The sequence below is a fragment of the Heterodontus francisci genome, chromosome 18, assembly GCF_036365525.1.
Source record: "Heterodontus francisci isolate sHetFra1 chromosome 18, sHetFra1.hap1, whole genome shotgun sequence".
In the NCBI taxonomy this organism is placed as follows: Eukaryota; Metazoa; Chordata; class Chondrichthyes; order Heterodontiformes; family Heterodontidae; genus Heterodontus; species Heterodontus francisci.
In genome coordinates, this window is record NC_090388.1 from 72,312,814 (window position 1) to 72,335,777 (window position 22,964).

Consider the following 22,964-nt stretch of genomic DNA (forward strand, 5'->3'; position numbering starts at 1 on the left):
TTAATGGGAGGAGACACGATCGGTACATGTTGGCATACGCTGGTCACACAGTAAAAACAACACGTTGGTGAACATTTGGTGATTTAACATTTTACCGTGTAGTGTCACCCGTGCAGACCCATTTGTGTCGTGGTGTTTTTTATAAAAACGTTTGCAGGTGCTCTTGCGCGGTGTCACCTCTGTGCTAACAGCCTGACTGGAGGAAGGCTGCTGATCAGAATGCTCTTTGGCTGTGGATGACTTTGGCAGTCGTCCTCTGTGCACACGAAACTTGGTGGGCCCTGGCTGGCTGGGGGAATCCTGCGTCAGTGCACAAATCTCCTCTGATGTCGTGGTGCAATATTGTAACTTTGTTTTTGGAGTCAAATGTCAAAAGAAAACAAGGCTTCAGATGTATTATAGTCTACTTTGTTAGCATCTTTTCCAGATGTTATAGGATAACATTCTAATTGACTCATCAAATACATTCAAACAACGAATTAGTCCACTTTAATAATCTAAATAAAGTCATATACAGTTGAAGAATCATTACTGGTTTCAGTGCTTTTTTTTTTGCCCCTATAGTCACAGGGTTTATATGAGTGAGAAAGTTAAGTGTTAGCTATTTTTAGTGCCTTTTGGAAATGCCCAGAACGTTTTTGTTTGGATTTTTTTTTTGCAATACTGTTTATAGCGCAAGTGGGCTCTGAATCAACTATTTTGTAAATGCAAATGAGGTATAAGAACATGTAGATGTAAACCGTATGGCCTGTCAAGCCATTCAATATAATCGTGGCTGATCTTGGGCTTCAACTCCACGTTCCTGCCAGCTTCGCATATCCCTTGACTCCCTGAGAGACCAAAGATCTGTTTATCTTAGCCTTAAATATATTCATTGGCACGTCCACGACCCTCTGGGGTACAGAATTCCAAAGATTCACAACCCTTTGAGTGAAATAATTTCTCCTCATCTCAGTCCTAAATGATTGGCCCATTATCCTGAAACTGTGCCCCCTTGCTCTAGATTTCCCAGTCAGAAGCAAACAATGTCTCAGTACCCATCTTCTCAAGCCCCTTCATAATCTTGAATGTTTTAATGAGATTACCTCTCATTCTTCTAAACTCCAGAGAAGATGGACCCAATTTACTCAGCGCCTCATCAAAGGACAACCTTCTGATCCCAGGGACCTTTGCTGTACTGCCTCCGATGCAAGTATATCTGTCCTCAAATATGGAGACCAAAATTGACTGAGACAGAGAGTAATATATCTAAATTTGCTGATGATACAAAGGTAGGTGGAAATATAAGCTGTGAGGAGGACACTGGCTGCAAAGCAACTTATAGACAGATTAAGTGAGTGGGAAACAAGGTGGTAGATGGAGTATAACCTGTTGAAGTGTGAAGTTATTTACTTTGGTCATAAGAACAGAAAAGCAGATTTTTTTTTTAAAAGGCATAAAACTTGTAAATGTTCAGAGACTTGGGTATACTCGTACAAGGAACACAAAAAGTTATCATGCATGTACAGCAAGCAATTAGGAAAGCAAATGGAATGTTGGACTTTATTGCAAGGGGGTTGGACTACACAGTTTTCCAGGTGTGGTCTCCCCAAAGCCCTGTACAATTGTAGCAAGACTTCATTATTCTTGTACTCCAATCTCCTTACAATAATGGTGAGAGACAACAGTGCTGGAGCTGGATGAATGTCCAAGTTGGAGGCAGCAGAAGGCAGCGACTTGGGTAGTAGGTAGAAGCAGCAGTATCAGGATTCAGGTGGATGGAGAAGTTAGAAGTGGCAGTTGTGTCTGGGATGTGATGGGAAGGAATGCTGGTAATGCTGCTGTGGATTAGGGATAGAATCTCTGAATCTGTTGGTAAGTAGCCAACTCTAGGGCAGAGGTGCTGGCAACCCCAAATTAAAACTTTTGTGAGCCTGCATCAGTGAGTTGCATCCCAGATGAGTAGTCATCCTCTGCTCCCATACTAATTACAGAGCCACAGATAAATTGGTTGTGTGCTAATCGTGAAAAGTGCTTGCCCCTGAATAATCTTGCAGAATAACCAGATGATCATCTGCGGCGTTCCTGAGGAAGATGTTCATTCCTTGTAGGGATCTAAATTAACTGGAACCTCTGTCCTTCATGTCTTCAATAATGGTACAAATGTAGCAGTAGCAAAGGCCTTGGAGCAGGCTGTCTGTCAGCCCGCTTTTAGAAAATGGTGTGTCTACCAACAGAAACTGATGTACATTTCTATGGAATAAACACAGAAACTACTGGAAACACTCAGCAGGTCAGGCAGCATCTGTGGCAAGAGAAAGAGTAACGTTTCAGGTCGATAATAGAGTTCTGGTGAAAGCTCATGAACCGGTAACACACTCTCCACAGATGCTGCCTGACCTGCTGTGTGTTTCCAGTAGTTTGTGTTTATTTCAGATTTCCAGCATCTGCAATATTTTGCTTTTGTGTCTCTGGAACATTTAATATAGAATTAAAAAAATTATATTCACCAGAGCAGAGAAAGTTGAGGGATAATATAGAAGCATTTAAAGTTTTGACATGGTTTGAGAGGATAAATAACCAAACATTACATCCCTGGTTGGTGAATTGGTAAAAATGGGGCATAAATTTAAGATTAGTACTAGAAGGCACAGTGGCGCAGTGGTTAGTACCACAGCCTCACAGCTCCAGCGACCTGGGTTCGGTTCTGGGTACTGCCTGTGCAGAGTTTGCAAGTTCTCCCTGTGACCTGCGTGGGTTTCTTCCGGGTGCTCCGGTTTCCTCCCACATGCCAAAGACTTGCGGGTTGATAGGTAAATTGGCCATTGTAAATTGTCCCTAGTGTGGGTAGGTGATAGGAGAATTGAGGGAAGGTGGGGATGTGAGAGGGAAATGGGATTAATGTAGGATTAGTATAAATGGGTCGTTGATGGTCGGCACAGACCCGGTGGGCTGAAGGGCCTGTTTCAGTGCTGTATCTCTCTATGACTAAGTATAAATGAGATTAGAAATAATTTTTTCATGCAGTGTCTTTAGAATACATAATACATTACAAGAAGTAGCCATTGGAGAAGTTAAACAGAGTTAGATAAAACATTTGAAGAAATATGTCAAAGGATCCTGTTGGAAGGAAGGGATTTGGGATAAGGTAGATGATTTGAATTTGGAGCTGACACTAACACAGATGAATGACCATCTCATTTGCTGATATTTCTGTTTCCAGATCCCGCTGTGGTTTTTCATAGCAGTGAGTAATAATTGTGATGCCAAATTGGCTTAAAGTTGAAGATACAACAGCTGTAAAGTGCATTGTTACAATTAAGTTTTAGCTTCATGTCTTGGTTATAGACAAAATGTTATACAGCATTTGAGAATTTTCCCCCTCTGCTTTCCCAAGGTAACTGCTAAGTGCCATTGTGCAGGTATGTTTTCCGAGCAATTCTTTTGCATGTGAGTCTAGACTGTGGGCTACTTGATGAAGTTCTGGAGTCAAGCGTGATCCTATCTTGCTTAATTTCCCCCCTGCACCCCTCACATTCACAAATGCACCATGTCCTGACAAGATAGTGTGGTCAGTCCTCCCAGTCCCTTGTGGTACCTACACACATCTGCTGCTTTAAATAAATTACTTTAGGTAGCCTTTGGTAGACATGGTGCATAAAACATGCTCATAGTCTCATGTCATACTCCTGCAGTATGCTCTATTTTCAGTCACGCCAACTTTGTGGATTAAGTTCATCTATTTAGAAAGAAGTGGGTTCCCAGGAAAGCGTCAGTTCCTCTGAGGGTTTAAAGCATCCTTTACACTTCACTAACACTTGTTTAAAAGTAAAATAGGAATTGTAAACAATTAAAGTCACAATTGGCATAAACCCCAAATATTCAGTGAAGAAATTTGGAATACAAAAATGTTGACTCTTTAATTATGCTAAACTTGTTTTAAATTCTCCACTATTTCAACTCATTAATTTCAGACAAGCTTCAAAATCTATTATTGCACAGCATAATTTTAAGGCCATAATTTTTGTCGACAATATATAATGCATAAATTGAATTCAGTAGTACTTTTTTATGGTTTCCTTAATGCTTGGTAATTTTATTTTTTATTGTACTTTGCTTATGAAGGGAGGAGTTGTTTTTCATACATAGTCACTTTCTTTTTATCCAATCAGGTGTAAGGATGTGTCTGTATCTTTCTGGAATCCATATTGGATGCTGCCCACTGGTGTTTGTGCAGTGAACTGCTTTTGGGAATCTGCGTTTAGGTAGGCTGCCTTGTAATTTGTATACAGAATAGTCTAACTTCTATGCTCCAGTTTTCACAGGATTAGAGTTTGTCGTGTGGACAGGTGGGGAGTGCCTAAATTTGGAAAATGAGCAGAAAATTGTGACAAATTGGTAGCTTTAATACACGACAGTGTATTCCTATACACTGAGGCAAACAAGTGTTTGCGTGTGGAGAGGCAGACATACTGAAATTTAGATATTGAATGTCTGAGATGTGGTGTAGGTAACATGGGTGTATTTTATATGCTTAAAACAATTGAGCAACATGATCGCAGCCATGCTGCTGATTGTACAATTACTTCCTTAGTCCTTATTCATTGCACATAAAGTTCAAAGTCTTCTGCCCACTTTCTGCACCTATGCAGAACAGAAAAACAAATCTCTTTTTATTAATAATGTAATTATTAAACTAGATCATGAGTATAAATTGTAAAATGCTGGTTTAAGCTCCATCTTGTGTTGTAGCTACAAACTGCAGTTTTATCTCACTATGAGCATATATTCTGCTCTGAATATTTGAGAGTTTTGTGCTCTTGGAGACTAATATCTCTCATTTCTAAACCTTGATATTTATTTCATAAGTGCAATAACAGTCATGGGCTATTTTCAGTAATCTGGTCCAGATACTCCCGAGCTGAATTTAACATGGTTTGATCTGTGGTTGGTATGTGAGTTGTTATAGTCATGGTTTTATTTTGCCACTTAAATTTTCTTGGCTTCCTATAACTAATCAATATTTTCAGGAATCTTAGCTGGGGCTCCATATGTGATGACAAGTAAATGACCACCAAGTAAGGCCCTTCCAATGGATCAATGAATTTGTCAATTGAGTAGCTGAGCCAGCCAGGGAAGGTCCTAAACTTAATCCTTGTCATTAATCTTTGTGTTTGTTGAACTCAAACAGGTTTCTACATTTGAACTTGGCACCCCCAGTTTAGAGAGGGAGCAGAAATCATCCAGGGTTCACTTGATCAAAAAACTGCATAATGTGTTTTCACTTATTTTGAGAGACTATTTGATTTTTCCCAGATAAGGGAGTGAGCAGCAATAGTGCTAATGAGAGGCAAAGTGATGGGGTAGGCATGGTTATGAAGCAGAAAGCCTTTTTTCACATCAAAAGTTATCTAGCAGCAGAAATCTTGCATCTAAGCTGTCATTTTAGTGCAATATTGAGGAATTACTGCACTATCGGAGGTGCCCTCTTTTAGACATTGAGGGATTTGAAAACTAGGGTGAGAATTTTAAAATTGGGCATTGCTTGTGCTGAGACAAAGTCAGCAAGAACAGGAATGTTGGGTGAATGGGGACTTGGTATGTGTTGGGATACGGGCAGCAGAGTTTTAGATGACCAAGTGTACGGAGGGCAGAATAAAAGTAATTAGCTAAAATAATAAATTAATGAAGCAGTGCCAGATACAGACACAAGTACCAGGTACTGACATTGAAGGAAAAAATGGGAGACAGATTTCTATTATGATTGGTGTGGAACTAGAAAAAGATGACATTGAAAAGGCTAATAGTCGCAGCACTAAACTTGTTACCGTGTAGCAGTAATAAAGCAATGGCGCTATGAAATCCGTAGTGGACAAGCTGGAGGATATCCTGCTAAAATTGTACGATGAGCTAGTCACATAGCATTTCAGATTTGGTCACCGATACAGGAGGGAATCATTCAGGTTATTGAAACAAGGCAGAAAAGAGTCCTAGAATGGATCCCTAGCATCAGATAGTTTTATGAGAAGACTGGAGAAACTGGGGCACTTTTACCTCAAAAGGAGGTGACGAAGAAAGGACTTGAGAGGTATTAAAGAAAGTTAAATGTTCTTGTAGAAAGGCTGACTCCAAAGGGCTACTTCTAAGGAAACTTAAATAGAGCAAAACAACATAAGCCAAACTTTTTTGAGTGTTCCAGCCAACATTTATCCCTCTGTTTAGGATTTCTGCTCTTGGATAACTTTTGATCTATTGCTAAGGTGAAAGGTCAACTAATAACTGGTGTCACAATAACAATTTGCAATTATATAGAACTTTTAACACACCAAAAAGTCCAAAGGCACTTCACAGGCGTGTTATAAACAGTATTTGATACTGAATCACATAAGGATAGTTGACCAAAAGTTTGATCAAAGAGGGAGGTTTTAAGGAGCACCTTAAAAGATAGAGTGAGGGGCATAGAGGTTTAGGGAGGGAGTTCCAGAGCTTTAGGGCCTTGGCAGCTGAAGAAACAGGCACCAATGGTGAAGTGATCAAGGTGGGGAACATAGGTTAGTGAGCACAGGGCTGATGGATGCACAGGATGGAATGTTGAGAGTTAGGATAGCGGCAACAGAGAAGAATCATTGGGAATGATCTTCCGGGTAGGACAGTAGAAGCAAAAACTTTAGATTCATTAAAGTTGTTGCACAGTAGCAATGTGAGAAATGACCAACTTAATCTGTTCTTTTACATCAAAAGTTATCCAAGAGCAGTAATCCTAAATGGAGGGATAAATTTTGGCCAGGACATGACATTCCTTGGTGAATTGCTCTTTGAGACCCAGCATGGTTACAACAAGCTGGTTACAGCACAGAAGGAGGCCATTCTATGATTTGAGTTTCTGAATCCAAGTTGTAGATTAGAGACTGGAGCCACAGTACCGTTCTTTCTGGGCACTCCTTTCAATGCTGCTTCTCTCCTGCCTCTCGACTTCATCAAGTATCTATTGCTTCCTTTCCTTCAGCCAATTTCCTATCCCTTTGTTGGTTTTCCTTTGAATTCCCTCTGCTCTCAGCTTCTACAATAGTCTTTTTTGTGGGGAACTTTATCAGTGTTTCTGGAATTCCCTATGCACCATGTCATGTTTTCCAGTCCACTTGGGATACAAATTTCTCCAAAATGCCTGAGCTTCTTGGCTGTTATTTTGCCAGTTATTGATCTAAGACTGAAGTATTTGTAGTTGTCTGACTTGTGTTTAAACCCTTTTGCATATGGTTATGTTACGACAGGTGACAAAGAGGTCTAGAGCTCCCTTTCAGCCTTCACCTGGACTTATTGTGTAAGAGGGTTTAATTTTAAACACACCGAGTTTTTAGCTCCCCCTCGGTGAATCCTTGTTCACCGCTTTCCAATTATAAGGCAAAGAAACCAGCACAAACAGGCTTTCTTAGGTTTAAAGAAGAAAAGTTGAAATTTATTAAACTTAAACTCTAATTCAGTTGACACCTACGGATACATGACACACCCACACTGGCATGCATACGCGATGCACGCATGCAAATAGAGACAGAAAAGAGCAGTAGAAAAGTTTGAGGCAATATCTGAAGAGGAGTTGTTACGGTTCTTTGAGCTCACTGTAGTCCTTGATTGTAGGTTGATATTGCTTTTCATTATTGCCCAGTATTCTTCTTAAACCCTATTCACTGCAGGAGACCTTTCTCTCTTGGGATTCATGTGGATTCAGAGGCTTGTGAGAAAGAGATGGGAGCAGACAGACTGGAGATCTCAGTCCAGGAGCAAACTGCTTTCTTCCCAAACCGATTGTACAAATTCAAAAAACTCAGATTGCCCAGCATGTTAGTCATGTGCCTAGCTGGTTTGTCCATGTCTGTTTGTGTATTCGGCCATCTTTGTAGTCAACCTGGAATGCGAGCTCCCCCACCTTCAACGTCTGGTGATCAGAAGTCCATTGTGGGTTGAATGTGTCAGGGAATGGCTGCTTTGTCCTTCCAAACACACTGTTAACATGCAGATGTACTTTCCAGCCACGGCTGATCTGTTTAACAAACCCTTTCTTCACTCCAGTAAGAGTTTAAAATCAATGTTCATGACAAAATTAATGTGCCTCATTCTTGGCAGGTGGGGGCCTAGCATGACAGTTACTAAAAGAATAAGGGAAGAATCTGTGGGATCTTCTAAAGATCCATTGATTCCCTCATAATCGTCTGTACCCATATTTTAAAATTTAATTACTCTAATTTGGCTAGAAAGCTTTTATTTTGTAAAGTAGTAAGCTTTCTAGTTTAGACTTGAGCACCATCAGATTTTTGACCTGTTACGAACATACGAACATATGAATTAGGAGCAGAAGTAGGCCATTCGGCCCCTCGAGCCTGCTCCGCCATTCAATAAGATCATGGCTGATCTGTTTGTGTTTCGAATTCTGCACCCATTTACCCCCCGATGACCCTTGATTCCCTTGCCTAACAAGAATCTTCTTTGAAATAGCTTCAAATGTAGCAATTTGAACTGTATTGAAACCACTCAAAGTTGTTGCTTTCTTAATTTCATGAAATGGACAGCCAGTAGAAATTAATCAAGTTACGACTGTTGATGGTTCGTTGTGACAAAAAGCTATCGTATAAAGGTTCACATATCATTAGAACAAGAAGAAGAAGAAAAATTGGAGTGGAGCTATTGGCAAGCTGTCATAATACAAATCCCGACAACTACATAAGACTGAATAGAGAGCCTTGGGAGCAAGTTGTCTGCCTGGCTGTTTTAAAATTCATTCACAGGATGTTTGGGGCATTGCTGGCAAGGCCAGCATTTATTATCAATACTAATTGCCCTTGAGAAGATGGTGGGTAAGCTGCCTTCCAGAATTGCTGAAGTGTCTGTGGTAAAGGTACTCCCAGTGTTGTTGGGTAGGGAGTCCCAGGGTTTTGACCCAGCGACTATGAAGGAACAGTGATATGTTTCTAAGACAGGGTGGCGCGTAACTTGGCCGGGTCTTGCGGGTGATGGTGTTTCCATGCGCTTGCAGCAACGTGTTCTTCTAGGTGGAAGTGGTGCTGTCAAAGAAGTCTTGCTGAGTTGCTGCTGTATATCTTTAGGTGGTACACACCGCAGCCATGTTGTGTCAGTGATGGAGAGAGGAAATGTTTAAGGCGGTGGATGGGGTGCCAATCAAGCAGGCTGCTTTGTCCTGGATGCTGTCAAGCTGCTTGAGTGTTATTGGAGCTGCACTCATCCAGACAAGTGGGGACAGTATTCCATCACACTCCTGAGTTCTTGATGGTAGAAAGGCTTTGGCGAGTCCGAAGGCGAGTTCCCAGCCTCTGATCTGCTCTTGTCGCCACAGTATTTATGTGGGTTAACTGATTATGTTTCTGGACAATAGTGATCCCACAATGTTTATGGTGGGGGATGTTGTCCTGGTCTTGCTTCATGTGGGCACCTACTACTTTATTATCTGAGGGCGGCACAGTGGTTAGCACCACAGCCTCACAGCTCCAGTGACCCGGGTTCGATTATGGGTACTGCCTGTGTGGAGTTTGCAAGTTCTCCCTGTGACCGCATGGATTTCTGCCGGGTACTCCGGTTTCCTCCCACAGCCAAAGACTTGCAGGTTGATAGGTAAATTGGCCATTGTAAATTGCCCCTAGCATAGGTAGGTGGTAGGGGAATTGAGGGAAGGTGGGGATGTGGTAGGAATATGGGATTAATGTAGGATTAGTATAAATGGGTGGTTGATGGTCGGCACAGACTCGGTGGGCCGAAGGGCCTGTTTCAGTGCTGTATCTCTAAATAGAAATAAATAAATAAAATAGAATTGCGAATAGAACTGAACAACACTCTTCAATCATCAGCGAACGTTCTGACCTTATGGGAGTGCAGGTCATTGATGAAACAGCTAAAGATAGGTGGGCCTGGGACACTGTTCTGAGGAGCTCCTGCAGTATTCTTGTGGAGCTGAGATAATTGGCCTCCAACAACTGCAACCATCTTTCCTTGTGCTTGGTATGAATCCAGCCAGTGGAAAGTTTTTTTCCCTTTGATCCCCATTGACTCCACATTTACTCGGGCTCCTTGATGCCACAGTCTGTCAAATGCTGCCTTGATGTTAAGTGCAATCACATCTCATCTCATATCTCATCTCATCTCATCACTCACCTCACCTCTGGAATTCAGCTCTTTTGTCCATGTTTGGACCAAGGGTGTGATGAGGCCTGGAGCTGAGTCATTCAAGAGGAATTCACAAATTAGGCATCAGCTAGCAGATTATTTGGTGAGCAAGTACTGCTTGATAGCACTGTCAATGATAACTTCCATCACTTTGCTGATGAATGAGAGTAGGCTGGTGGGGTGGTGATTGGCCTTATTGGATTTGTCTTGCTTTTTTTATGGACAGGGCATACATGGGCAATTTACCATTTTGGCTGTGTTATGACCAGGCGGGAAAGAGATCTAGAGTTCCTTTTCAGCCTTCACCTGGTCTTCCCGTAACAGGGTTTTAATTTTAAACACACTGTTTTTAGCTCCCCCTTGGTGAATTATTGTTCACCACTTTGCAATTATAAGGCAAATAAATGAGCACAAACAGGCTTTCTTGGGTTTAAAGAAGAAAGATTGAAATTTATTAAAACTGAAACTCTAATTCGGTTGACGCCTACAGATACACGACGGACCCACGCTAGCATGTGTATGCTGTACACACGTGCAAATTGAGACAGAAAAGAGCAGAACAAAAATAAAGTGGAAAGGTTTGAGGCAATCTCTGATCAGGGTTTTTTTGTTACTGCTTTGAGCTCGTTGTACTCCTTGATTGTAGGTAGATCTTGCTTTTTGTTGGGACCCAGTATCCTTCTTAAACCTTGTTCACTGTAGGAGACTTTTCTCTCTTGGGTTTCATGTGTCTTCAGGGGGTTTTGGCGTTCCGTGAGAAAGAGATGGGAGCTGACAGGAGAGAGGAGGTCTCCTTCAGTCCAGGAGCATTCCGCTTTCTGCCAGTTCAAACACTGTCTCTACAATTTAAAACTCCCGAAGTTAGCCAGCAGGGTAGTCACGTGACTGGTGTAGCCACTTATGGCTTTGTGTATTGGGTGGGTCAGGGAATAGATGGTCCTTTGTTCCAAGCAGTGTCTGTTAATATGCAAAAATGTCCTTCCAGCCAGGAGCTTGGCAACCCCTTGTATCACACCTTCTCTTCTTCCCAGCAACAATTTGAAATTTAATATCCATGTGGTGAAATTAATATCTCTTATTCTTGGCAGGTGGGGGCCTGCATGACAGCTGTTAAATGCCAGTGTTGCAGCTGTATTATAGACCAGTTTGGCTTCTGGCGCACAAGCCTTCAGCAGTACAGCCGGGTTGTTGTCGGGCCCCATAGCCTGTGTTGTATCTGTTACCTTCAGCCATTTCTCATATCGTATAGGGTGAATCGAATTGTGATGGGTAGGATTTCAGGAGGAGGCTGAGATGTATCATTCACTCGGCACTTCTGACTGAAGATGGTTGCAAAAGCTTCAGCCTTATCTTTTGCACTCACATACAGAGCTGCCCAATCATTGAGGTCACTGACCCGAAACGTTAACTCTGCTTCTCTTTCCACAGATGCTGCCAGACCTGCTGAGTGAATCCAGCATTTCTTGTTTTTGTTTCAGATTTCCAGCATCCGCAGTATTTTGCTTTTATATTATTGAGGATGTGGATGTTCATGCAGCCTCTTCCACTCTCTCCCCTTCCTACTCCTCCTGTTAGTGTTATATGTTTGGGTTCTGTATGCTTGCCACCCTATTAACCCTTATTAAGTTCTTGGACTGTAGAATTTGAACATTAATATTTATTTCGTAATTATATACACTCCACACTAGCCTGTGTGTCTTATTCAGAAGCTACACTGTAATTGTTCTCAATTCTTCCACATGATCTCTTACATCGTCATGGTGGGCGGTAATCTTTATAGTCAGAGAGATACCAGTCTCAAGATTAACCCTTTGATATCCTTCTACTACACCTTTCTCCCCCCCCCCCCCCCCCACCGGCAAGTCCTTTATCCCAATATATATATATTTGCATCCTTTCACTTTTTTTATTTGCATACTACCCCAATCTCCCTCCCCTAGTCTCATTCAACCTAAGAAGTCAATCAGGAGGCTTCACAACTCTCCATAATTTTCTTGTCAGATGTGGAAGATTGGTCGTCTTTCCCTGATCTCCTGTGTCTTGACTTGGACGGCCTTTGTTGAGGTTTGTAGTATTCGGTGCTTTTTGAATTTCTGGTTCATCACCTGAGTCGTCTAAATGTATGACCAATTGACGTCTTTGCTGTAAAGGAATGAAGTTTCTTCTATTTCTTCGTAGAGTACCTTCTTGAGTTTGTAGTATACAAGATCACTGTTGATTCTCATCTTTCTGGAGAATTACCCTTTCCCTATTTTGGTGTCATACCTGTACCTTTTGCCCTACTGGCAACTTCGGTAGGTATTTTTTTGTGCGGTATATTCTGTTATAATTATGGGTCTGTTTGTTTCAAGATGACTTTTCTTTGTCTTGTACTCTCTGATGATCCTTGCTTTGCAATGCTGGAAGTAATTTCTTGGGTAGAATTGGAAGTTGCGTTCGATAAGAGTTCTGATGGTACTAATCCGCATAATTATGGAGTAGTCCTGTAGATCAGTAGTGCTAATTGGAAATCTTGATTTTTTTTCAACATAGCTTTAATGGTTCTGACTGCTCGCTCAGCTCCTCCATTTGATTGTGGATATTTGGGAGAACTTTTTAAATGGAAAAAATCCCGATTTATCTGAAAAATGCTTGAAGTAATCATTTGCAAATTTTGGTTCTTTATCAGATACTATCTGATCAGATATACCTTGTGTTGTGAAAACTCCTTGCAAAATTTTGACTACTTCAGTTGTTGTGTACATCGTTTAACTTCAGTCCAGCTTGATAACTAATCAACTATGATTAGATAGGATCTCCCCTCAAAGCAGAATAAATCTATTGCCAACCGTTCCCACATTCTATTTGGGAATTGGGTCGATATTAAAGGTTCTGTTTTGGATCTTTAAACTGCGCATACGTCACAATTCACAATCACTTCGATATCCTTCAAGATTCATGGCCAGCACGTTGATGCTTGAGCCCGTGCTGTACATTTATTATGCCTGTATAATCCTGTGTATTTTGTCCAAGATGTCTACTCAGTGACTCTGGAATCACCAGTCTCTTGTCATATACCAGCAAGTCATCAACTATGGGAAAGTGTCTTCTGTGTTCGAAGAAGATTTTCATTCTCTTATCCTTGGGGCTGTGTTGTGGCCAACCTTGCTTGCAATTTTGGTGGATGTAGATGCATTCTTCATCTTCCCTCTGTACCTGACCAATTTGTTGGAGTCTGTTTGAACTTGCTGGCCATTGTGATGCAGTGACCTGTGAATATGACTCTCTCTCATTAATAAAGTTAACATCCTGTTGAGTAGGATGGTTGACTGTCACTTGCGACAATTCATCTGCTGTCTTTTATGACCGCAATTGTTGACAACGCGATCGGTAGGTGGCGCTGTTTTGGCACATGCGCAGATGTAGCATGTGCCACGAAAACGTCATAGCCAGCGACTGTTGCAGCTGCCAGGACCAAAGATGGCGCTATTCAAAAAATCACAGAGACGAAACCTAACAAACACGTGGCAGAATACAATGGCCGGAGTGAGAGAGTGGAGCGGGCCGGGGAGATCAGCGCGGGGGCCGGGGAGATCAGCGCGGGGGCCGGGAAAGGCAGCGCGGGGGCCGGGGAGATCAGCGCGGGGGCCGGGAAAGGCAGCACGGGGGCCGTGGAGATCAGCGCGGGGGCCGTGGAGATCAGCGCGGGGGCCGGGGAGATCAGCGCGGGGGCCGGGAAAGGCAGCGCGGGGGCCGGGGAGATCAGCGCGGGGGCCGGGGAGATCAGCGCGGGGGCCGGGAAAGGCAGCGCGGGGGCCGTGGAAGGCAGCGCGGGGGCCGGGGAGATCAGCGCGGGGGCCGGGGAGAGCAGCGCGGGGGCCGGGGAGAGCAGCACGGGGGCCGGGAAAGGCAGCACGGGGGCCGGGGAGATCAGCGCGGGGGCCGGGGAGATCAGCGCGGGGGCCGGGAAAGGCAGCACGGGGGCCGGGGAGATCAGCGCGGGGGCCGGGAAAGGCAGCACGGGGGCCGTGGAGAGCAGCGCGGGGGCCGGGGAGATCAGCGCGGGGGCCGGGAAAGGCAGCACGGGGGCCGTGGAGAGCAGCGCGGGGGCCGGGAAAGGCAGCGCGGGGGCCGGGGAGAGCAGCGCGGGGGCCGGGGAGAGCAGCGCGGGGGCCGGGGAGAGCAGCGCGGGGAGACCAGCGGTAGCGGTGCCGGAGAGGGAGGGGGGGAGAAAGAGGGAGGGGGGGAGAAAGAGGGAGAGGGAGGGGGGGAGAAAGAGGGAGAGGGAGGGGGGAGAAAGAGGGAGAGGGGGAGGGGGGAGGGGGAGAAAGCGGGAGGGGGGGTGAAAGAGGGAGAGGGAGGGGTAAGGAAGGGGGAGGGGGAGAGCTGGGGGGAGAGGGAGGAAGGGGAGAGAGTGGGAGGGGGAGCAGCGGAACGGAAGAGGAGTGCAGCAAAAGACTTACTGGCCAGTCCCTGGACCCGGTGACACCAAGGTCTTCGCACGCTCGCTCCCCGCGGCTCTCTACGGCCTCTCGCTTCCGGCCCTCTCCATTCAGCCGTTCCCTCCAGCTGCGGATGCGCAATCCAGTTGCTTTCTCCCCTACCCAGTTGCTTTCTCTAAATCTCCTCAGTACTTCAGGCATTGCAACTGTTTGGTCCCTGCATTTTGCATGCTCCCTCTCCCCACCCCTCCCTGCTCTCCCCACCCCTCCCCCTCTTCACCCACCCCTCCCTATGCCCCCCCCCACCATAGTTGAATATCTGAAGTGCAGTTGCAAAGTCGGGGAAATAGCATGCAAAACAAAACCTCAACAATTCTGGGTTTAATTATTGAAAAGTTTTATTAAGTTCATTAAGTATCTGAGGAACTGCTGTGCATGGATACATGAGTGTTGTGTCCAGCATTCCCGTTAGACAGACAGGCCGATTCTCTGCTATGCACAGCTGAAGAGATTGTTCCTGGAGAGCCTTGTGGTGGTATTCCACTACTGTATTGTCCATGTGAAGAAGGCAAAGTCACAAGAGTCTGAGCTCAATCTATTCTTGGTGAATGTTCCCCAAGTGCATCCCAATGTTCATTCCCAATTCATCCATAAATGCAATGTTCCTTTTCACATCGTGATGAGCTCCGCAGCATGATCCAGTTGCCTTCGTTGCTTAAATGCTGACCGTAAGTCTCGAGGATTGTTTTCTCGACGGCATGTTTTACATGAAAACAAGAAAAGCAAATCAGAGTCAGAGCTTGCCTCCCTCCATCCACTGAAATTACTGTTGCGCACACCTTTTTAAGTTCTGCAGTGAAGGCACCAATTGATAACGTCGCCAATGAAGCACTTATTACCCACCTCAGATGCAGGAATCATCACATCCTTGCGTCATCTCCTGCACTGCCTCCTTTGCTTGAATGCCGTCCTTAAGTGTCAAGGATTGTTTTCTCAAGGGCACGTTTTACATGAAAGAAAATAAGGAAAGAACATCAGTGTCAGAGCTTCCCTCCCTCCAATGAAATTACTGTTGAGCATGCTTTGTGTTCTGCGGTAAAGGCATGTACTGATAACACCGCCAATGAATCACTTAGTACCCACCTCAGCTGCAGGAGGCAGGATGATGTTACTGCCCCTATCTCGTGATGGTTCAATGCTGCCCTCAGGGAAAACATAAATGATGTGAGGGTGCTGGAAAAGAAGCACATTTCTTTTGGGCTATGAACATAAAGCTGGCCATTTAGCCCAGCAGTTCCCTGCCAGTGGTTATGTTACTCGTGCGTCTTTCCATCCATTCCCATTTAATCCTGCCTACTACTATCACCAGTTGTGTTCACAGCAAGAGCATTCACATTTCTGCTACCACTGGACACGGCATGCTTGTTTCTTTTAGTGCTCAGTCTCTTCTTGCTGAATGTTCCCCAAGTGCTTGACCCCTTTGGACGCCCTCTCTGCTTGACAGGCAGCAACTGGCAATTGCGGAGTCTCACAAGGCTCTGCATGGTTGTTTCAACGTCGGATGGGGTAACAGGTGGCTGTGTGTCCATGAGCACTGCCCTGATGGGTGTAGGAGCAGGTAACTGTGTGCCCATGAGCACTGCCCTGATGGGTGTAGGAGCAGGTAACTGTGTGTCCATGTGCACTGCCCTGATGGGTGTAGGAGCAGGTAACTGTGTGTCCATGTGCACTGCCCTGATGGGTGTAGGAGCAGGTGACTGTGTAACTGAGCAGCAAGGAGAGGGTACCGCAGGTAGGGGAAGTGGAGATTTGAACAGGTAGGCATATGTATGGTCCATCAGATCATTAGGCCAGGGGGTGAGACGCTCAGGATCCAGGGTTTGTGACACGTGACTGATGTCCAGCGCGCGGCCACCTCCATCCGAAGGTGCTTCCGGGCAATTGTTGGGCATAGTAAATGGCTCCATCTCATCAGCCAGTCCTTGCTGCCAGCGGAGAGTCTGTTGCCGCAGCCAGTCCAGTCTCCTCATGAATGCTGCCGTTCCACTCTGCAGAACGGCCTGTTGCAGCTGGTACAATTGATCTGAAAGCAAGCGGTATTTTTCATTGTGGCTGAGGGGCCTTGGCTGTTCCTCTGTAATCACAATGGCAGCAGCCATGCCTGTCGTCGTTGGTGTCTAAGATGCACGCCAGCGACAATTGGGGGCGAGCCTGTCCAAAGGCAGACCCAGACGCCTCTGCACAACAACAGCACGTTTGCAGGGCAACAAAGTCTGAATGGAGAAGATGCAGCTGCAGGTAGCCTGGCCATCATGTATCTGCAGTGTGTACTGTTTGGCGCCAGAAATCACAGTCACTGTGCCTTCATCCTGCTACCTGCAGTGGCCCAGACAATGGAAATGTTTTCAGAGCAACTCACAACAAGGGCTGGAGAACATGCGGTGGCCCAGACAATGGAAATGTTTTCAGAGCAACTCACAACAGGGACTGGAGAACATGCGGTGGCCCAGACAATGGAAATGTTTTCAGAGCAACTTACAAAGGCAGAGCAACTTACCTTGGAACAATCTCCTGTGTCAAATAAAAATGAAGCAAGTCTCCAAAACGAATAAATAATTCAGATAAGATGCCCGACGAAACCTCCGCTCCTTCCACTTTCAAAAAGTCGCGCCGAAGCTTTGACGCATGCGCAGAGGCCAAACTGGCGCGTCAGGAGGAAGACGAAATAACGCTATGACGTCATCTGCGCATGCGCACAACTTTACCGGCAGGTTGGTCCGCAGCGCATGCGCAGAGATGAATAGACTGTGTGCGCATGCGCGTACCGCGTCCTTTGCGCATGCGCAAATCAGTCCTGGAGAGTCGGACCGCAGCGCATGCGCAAAGGGCATGACACCGTCTGCGCATGTGCGCAACGCGGCGCATCCTGATGACGTTATCCGATGAAGTAGCGTTGTCATGAATTACTTTGGTCTTTTATTGCTTGCCCTGTACGTATCCTGTTTTGTAAGTAAACCGCATGAGCCTCAACCAGAATCTCAGGATCCATGGTGGCATTCCAGTGAGTTCCTTTTCGTGGCCTAAGGAAACTAGGAGTTTGTGGTCTGTCTCAATGCTAACCTTTAAGCCAATAATGTAGTTTGAAAATTTCTCAAGCCCAAGTGACTGCGAGTGCTTCCTTCTCTATTACGGCATATATCATCTCTGTCAGATAGTGCTCGTGCTCGTGATGTGTAATAAACAGGGCTTCGACTTCCATTGGAGTGTTCTTGGAAAAGGACTGTCCCTATCTCTGAACGAGGCGTCAGATGTGATTGTAGCTGGAATTGAAGGGTTATAATGAGCTAAAACATTTTCGAAATCAGTATCTCCTCCTTGGTCCATTGGAATGCTTGTTTCTGATATGCATCCCAGCACCATGCCTGAGCTTGCCTCAGCAGTTGTCGCAGAGATTCAGTAACTTGGGCCAAGTTAGGTAGGAATTTTGACCAGGACAAGAAACCATTAAAGATCATGAGTCAAAGTAGAAAGTGGAAATTTGCTAATGACTCTCATCATTTGTGGGTCAGCCATTATGTCGCTACTGCTGACAATGTGACCCAAAAAACAAAAGAACGTTTTTGTAAACTCACACTTCTCATTTATCCAGCAGACGATTCAAAACCACTCTAACCCTTTGGTTATGTTCTTCTAGGGACTCCCTGTGAATTAGGATGTTGTCCATGTGGCAGATTACACAGTCAAGGCGCTGTAGAATATTTGTCATTGTTCTCTGGAATATTTCTGGTGCTGACATGATACCAAATGGAAGTCTATTTTAAAAAAAAAAAAGTCTTCCAAAGGGAGTAATGAAGGTCGTCAATAGCCTTGACTTCTTATCTAATGGAACTTGCCAAAAGCCACTATTCACATCAAGCTACATGAAGACAGTGGTTCTGGATAACTTTGTCAAACTTTCATCCATTGAGGACATCGGATGGACTTCTCGTGCCACTGCCTTATTAAGTTAAGTCTACACAAGTGTAACGATCCCCATTTGGTTCAGGACTGGAACCATTCCTGAACACCAATCTGTAGGCTCAGTAACAGGAGAAATTACTCTAGTTGATGTTGCACTTTCTTCATTGGTGAGTGAGGAAACTTCCTTGGCGTGAAGAGACTAAGTGGTTTAGTGTCTTTTTGCTAAGTAATACTATATTCGGTCTTCAGTCTCCCTAGACCTGTGAACAATTTGGGAATTCTTCTTGAAAGTAACTCCTGGATTCTTGTTTAATTTCTTCAACTTTCTCTATAAGGTGAAGGTCAATACAAGCTCTTCTGCTTAGGTGTGAGAACTCCTAATTTCTTTGGACATAGTAGGCTGGATTTTAAAGCCCCTCCACCCTCTGGAATGTTGGTGGGGGGGGGGGCCAATGAAGATCGGTGCAGCGGAGGCCTGCCACCGGCCCTGATAGCAGCAGGCCCCGTGCCGATCTTGGCAGCGGCAAAGCCTCGTGGTGGCCGCCCCGCCACTCTGACAGAACCTCCATTTCAATATGTAAACTAATTTACATACCCTGATTTAATGAGGGTCCCGACGCCGCCTAAATCACCGCACCGATCTTCATTTGGGAGGCTGACAATGCAGTGCCTTCGAATCCCCGTTTGGGGAAATGTGGCGTGACACCTGTGGGGAGGGAAGAGGAGGATTCTTCCTCTGTGTTGGGGGGAGGAGAGCGGGTTAAAATCACTGCGGATTGGTCGGGGTGGGGTGATGGGAAGGGGTGAAGGGCAAAGGTGCTGGACTTTGGGCTGGGGGATGGTCCAATTTTTAATAAACGAATTCTGGGGGGGCAAAAGGGCAGGAATGTTTTGAGATGCCATGGTGGGGGGTGGGAAAATGAATTTAATGGGAATTTATTTCTGCTTTTTGGTAATTCAACTGACCTGGCCTTTTTAATTTTTGTATTTCCATTTAAGGGCTGTAAGCCCTTTAAAAATAGGGCTGGTGCCTGCGCATTGGTGCCGGCGCAGTTGCCTGCGACGGCTCACCCGCCCCTCCACGTCATCGCGGGGGGCGGACGCTGCAGCCATGCAAAGGAACTGCTGCGTTTGAAATCACAGTGGCTCCATGATGCGGTGCTCGGGCAGGCGGGGCGGTTTTTTTTTACATCCGGTTCCTAAAATGCAGCCCAGTTTTTTCTAATATCTGCTTTCCCTTATGCTAAAGTGTTGCCTGTAACTTCCCCTTTACTCCACGTTCAACCCCTCCAGGGCTGTGTAACCTGAGTTTCAGTAGGTTGCAGAAAGTGTGTGGAAAGCCATGGCTCTTTGTCCAATTAGACAGTTACACTCCGGTGTCGAGTTTGAAATTAGTGATGTGTCCGTTGACACATAGTCTGCTGATCAAAATGCTTGGTGTGGATCATTGATCTTACCTGGAAAATGTTTTGATTGGTCTACTGCAGGAGGTTGTTTAACTTGGTTAACTTGATTTAAGTACTTTTCCTTAGTCGAGATTTTGTTTTGGCACATCTTACTGAAATGCCCTATTTTTCTGCAATAAAAGCATTCTGCTTTATTGGCAGAACATTGCTCGTGCCTATGGGAACTTCTGGCGCCACATCACTGGCAGGGTTTAAAGGTGTCTATCGCTTCCCCCACCACTCCCCATTGTATCTTTTTCAGCTCTCTGGAACTGAACAGTTGCAGGAGGTGTCTTGAACTAAAGTCTGTCTTCACCTTGCAAGATTGGTCTGTTGTACAGATTAAAGTAGAAATCCCAGGCTTTTAAGACTTCGCAAATTTGACTGATGTTTCATTCATACCTTGTCTTGCTATTATATCATCAGCTAAAGCACCAATTAAATGTAATAATATGTTCACTTGCTCTGCTTCTGACCTGTCCAATTTTGATGCAGTTCTGAATCTGAGAACTTTTTCTTCATAGTACCCAATTTTAAGTCTGATTGGGTCTCTCGTGACTTTAGAAACACTCCAGCATTCCCAATTTTTGAATCACATTTTCTTAATTTTATGGACCTTTTGTTTTAAAAGAGTGAGCTGGGATAGCTCAGTCGGTAAAGCATCAGACTTTTAATCTGAGGGTCCAGGGCTCAAGTCCCTGTTTGGGCACTGTTTGTTAGGGGCAGCACAGTGGCGCAGTGGTTAGCACTGCAGCCTCACAGCTCCAGCGACTCGGGTTCGGTTCTGGGTACTGCCTGTGCGGAGTTTGCAAGTTCTCCCTGTAACCACATGGGTTTCCGCCGGGTGCTCTGGTTTCCTCCCACAGCCAAAGACTTGCAGGTTGATAAGTAAATTGGCTATTGTAAATTGCCCCTAGTGTAGGTAGGTGGTAGGAGAATTGAGGGAAGGTGGGGATGTGGTAGGGAATATGGAATTCATGTAGGATTAATATAAATGGGTGGTTGATGGTCGGCACAGACTCGGTGGGCCAAAGGGCCTGTTTCAGTGCTGTATCTCTCTGACTCTGTGTTCTCCCTCAAGAAACTTTGTTTTTCGGGCGAGCTTGCTTTAATGGAGTGTAGCTGGTGTTTTCAAGTGTCCCCTGCTGTTTTTTTTTTAAGAGGCTATTCTAGGGGTTTTCCCTTTGCTTATGCATTTCACTTTTATTTGTTTACTCAGCTGCCTAATGGAGTTAACAAAGATGTTTGTTCCCAGTTGTTTCAACAGATAGTTCAAGGGTTTCCCCTTTCTTCTGAGCTGCAGGTTATTTGGTGTTTTTTTTTAGGCTTGGCTGCATTAATGGAGTCTCCCTGCTGTGTTCGGGGATTACCCACGCTTGTTGGGAGTTTCCCACTCTTCACCCTCACATTCAGCCCAAGTGAGTGATTGCATTTTCCCCGTTTTTTTTTCTCACTGCTGCCTTTAGGAAATTATTATAAAGCTCCTCACAGGCTTTTTTTTATAAAACCGGGATTCCTCGACCATTGGCACTATGACTCATCCGATCAGTAGAATTGATTTGCAGGCAGGCATGCTTCTCTTCTGTGGAGCTTCTGTCTGCCTCTTAAGGCCTGTAGTTTTTTTTCAGCTAGTTATTTTAAATTCTGTCTTCTGGCTGAAGGATGATAGTTGCTGCAAACTTTTTCTTCAGGGTGTGCAATCCCACGGCTGTCCACCATGTTATATGTTTGGGTTCTGTATGTTTGCCACCTTATTGACTCTACCAGAGAGGTTCTTGGACTGTAGAATTTGAACATTTAATAATTATTTCATAACTATATACACACTACACTAGCCTGTGTGTCTCCTGTTCTCAAGTCTCTCCCATGTGATCTCTTACATCGTCATGGTGGGTGGTACTCTTTACATTCTCAAGATTAACCCTTTGATACCCTTTTACTACGGTTAGTTGTTTACTTGTCCACCACTGTTCATAACTGAATGGGGCAGGACTGCATGGCTTTGATTTGTTCCAGTGGTTGTGGGATGGTTTAACTATTGACATAGTATTTGTACATAGTTCTTCACAAAAGCAGTGCAAAGGTGCAGAAAGCAGTTCTTAAAAAAAAAGTTCCTTCACTGCCTATTTCCAACTCCATGCCCCCAAAATGCAAGGAATTGGAAGGAAAAAGCTTCCAGAAAAATAATTGGAGGAAGAATTGGGGAAAAGAAATAGAAGAATAAATGAAATAAAGAAAAGAAAATGAAGGACAAAGTTGGGTAGTGGCTGTCGGGTATTTAATTAATTAAAGGTAAGTAGCGTCCATGTATAACCACTTAAGTGAATTGGTCCTGTCCAACAGAAATATTTATGTTGCATTCTGCTGTTGGGTACAAGCATACATCAACCAGTGTTGTCACCAGACTTATTTAGTATAATGATACCAATTCAATTTGTGCTACTTCCCAGTAATCTATTTGTGTTCTGCAGAAAGTCATCTTCCATAAGGGAGCACATGGTTCCTCTGAACTGAAACTTGAGTTTCTGCAAAATATCTGGGATAACAAACAATGAACCATTATATTGTTAGGATTTATAACTGAAATAATGTCAGAACCCATCACTTTTGATATTTCCAGATCAGAACAAATTTGACAGACTGCATAGGAACATAAGAACATAGGAAATAGGAGCAGGATTAGGCCATTTGGCCCTTCTATCCTGCTCTGCCATTCAACTTGACCATGGCTGATCTACCTCAATGCCATTTTCCTACAATATCCCCATGTCCCGTGATGCCTTTAATATCTAGAAATCTATTAATCTGTCTTGAAAATACTCAATGACTAAGCCTCCACAGCCCTCTGGGGTAGAGAACTCCAAAGATTCACCACCCTCAGTGAAGAAATTCCTTCTAATGTCCGTCCTAAATGGCCTACCCCCTACTCTGTGACTGTGTCCCCCCTGGTTCTAGAACCCCCCACCCCTCTGCCCACCAAGCTAGCGGA

At 44.6% G+C, this 22,964-nt stretch overlaps 1 protein-coding gene and 1 non-coding gene across 5 annotated transcripts in view; both read left to right on the forward strand.

The window, feature by feature from the left end:
* Positions 1 to 22,964, forward strand: part of gxylt1b (glucoside xylosyltransferase 1b) — a 90,610-nt gene that overhangs the window by 17,230 nt on the left and 50,416 nt on the right. For 2 of the 4 annotated variants that reach the window (XR_010976895.1, XM_068050984.1), the window contains exon 2: positions 4,152 to 4,244. The exons of 1 other annotated variant lie outside the window; for it this stretch is intronic. Coding sequence is in view for 2 of the 3 variants with exons in the window: in XM_068050984.1 (XP_067907085.1) it covers positions 4,152 to 4,244 (93 nt within the window). In the remaining variant the exon portion in view is untranslated. Of the gene's footprint in view, positions 1 to 1,186; positions 1,272 to 4,151; positions 4,245 to 22,964 lie in introns of those variants that run through there. One more of the 4 variants, XM_068050986.1, reaches the window with a different exon arrangement.
* On the forward strand, positions 20,612 to 20,684 carry trnak-uuu (transfer RNA lysine (anticodon UUU)). The gene has a single exon. It is a non-coding gene; the product is annotated as a tRNA-Lys (tRNA).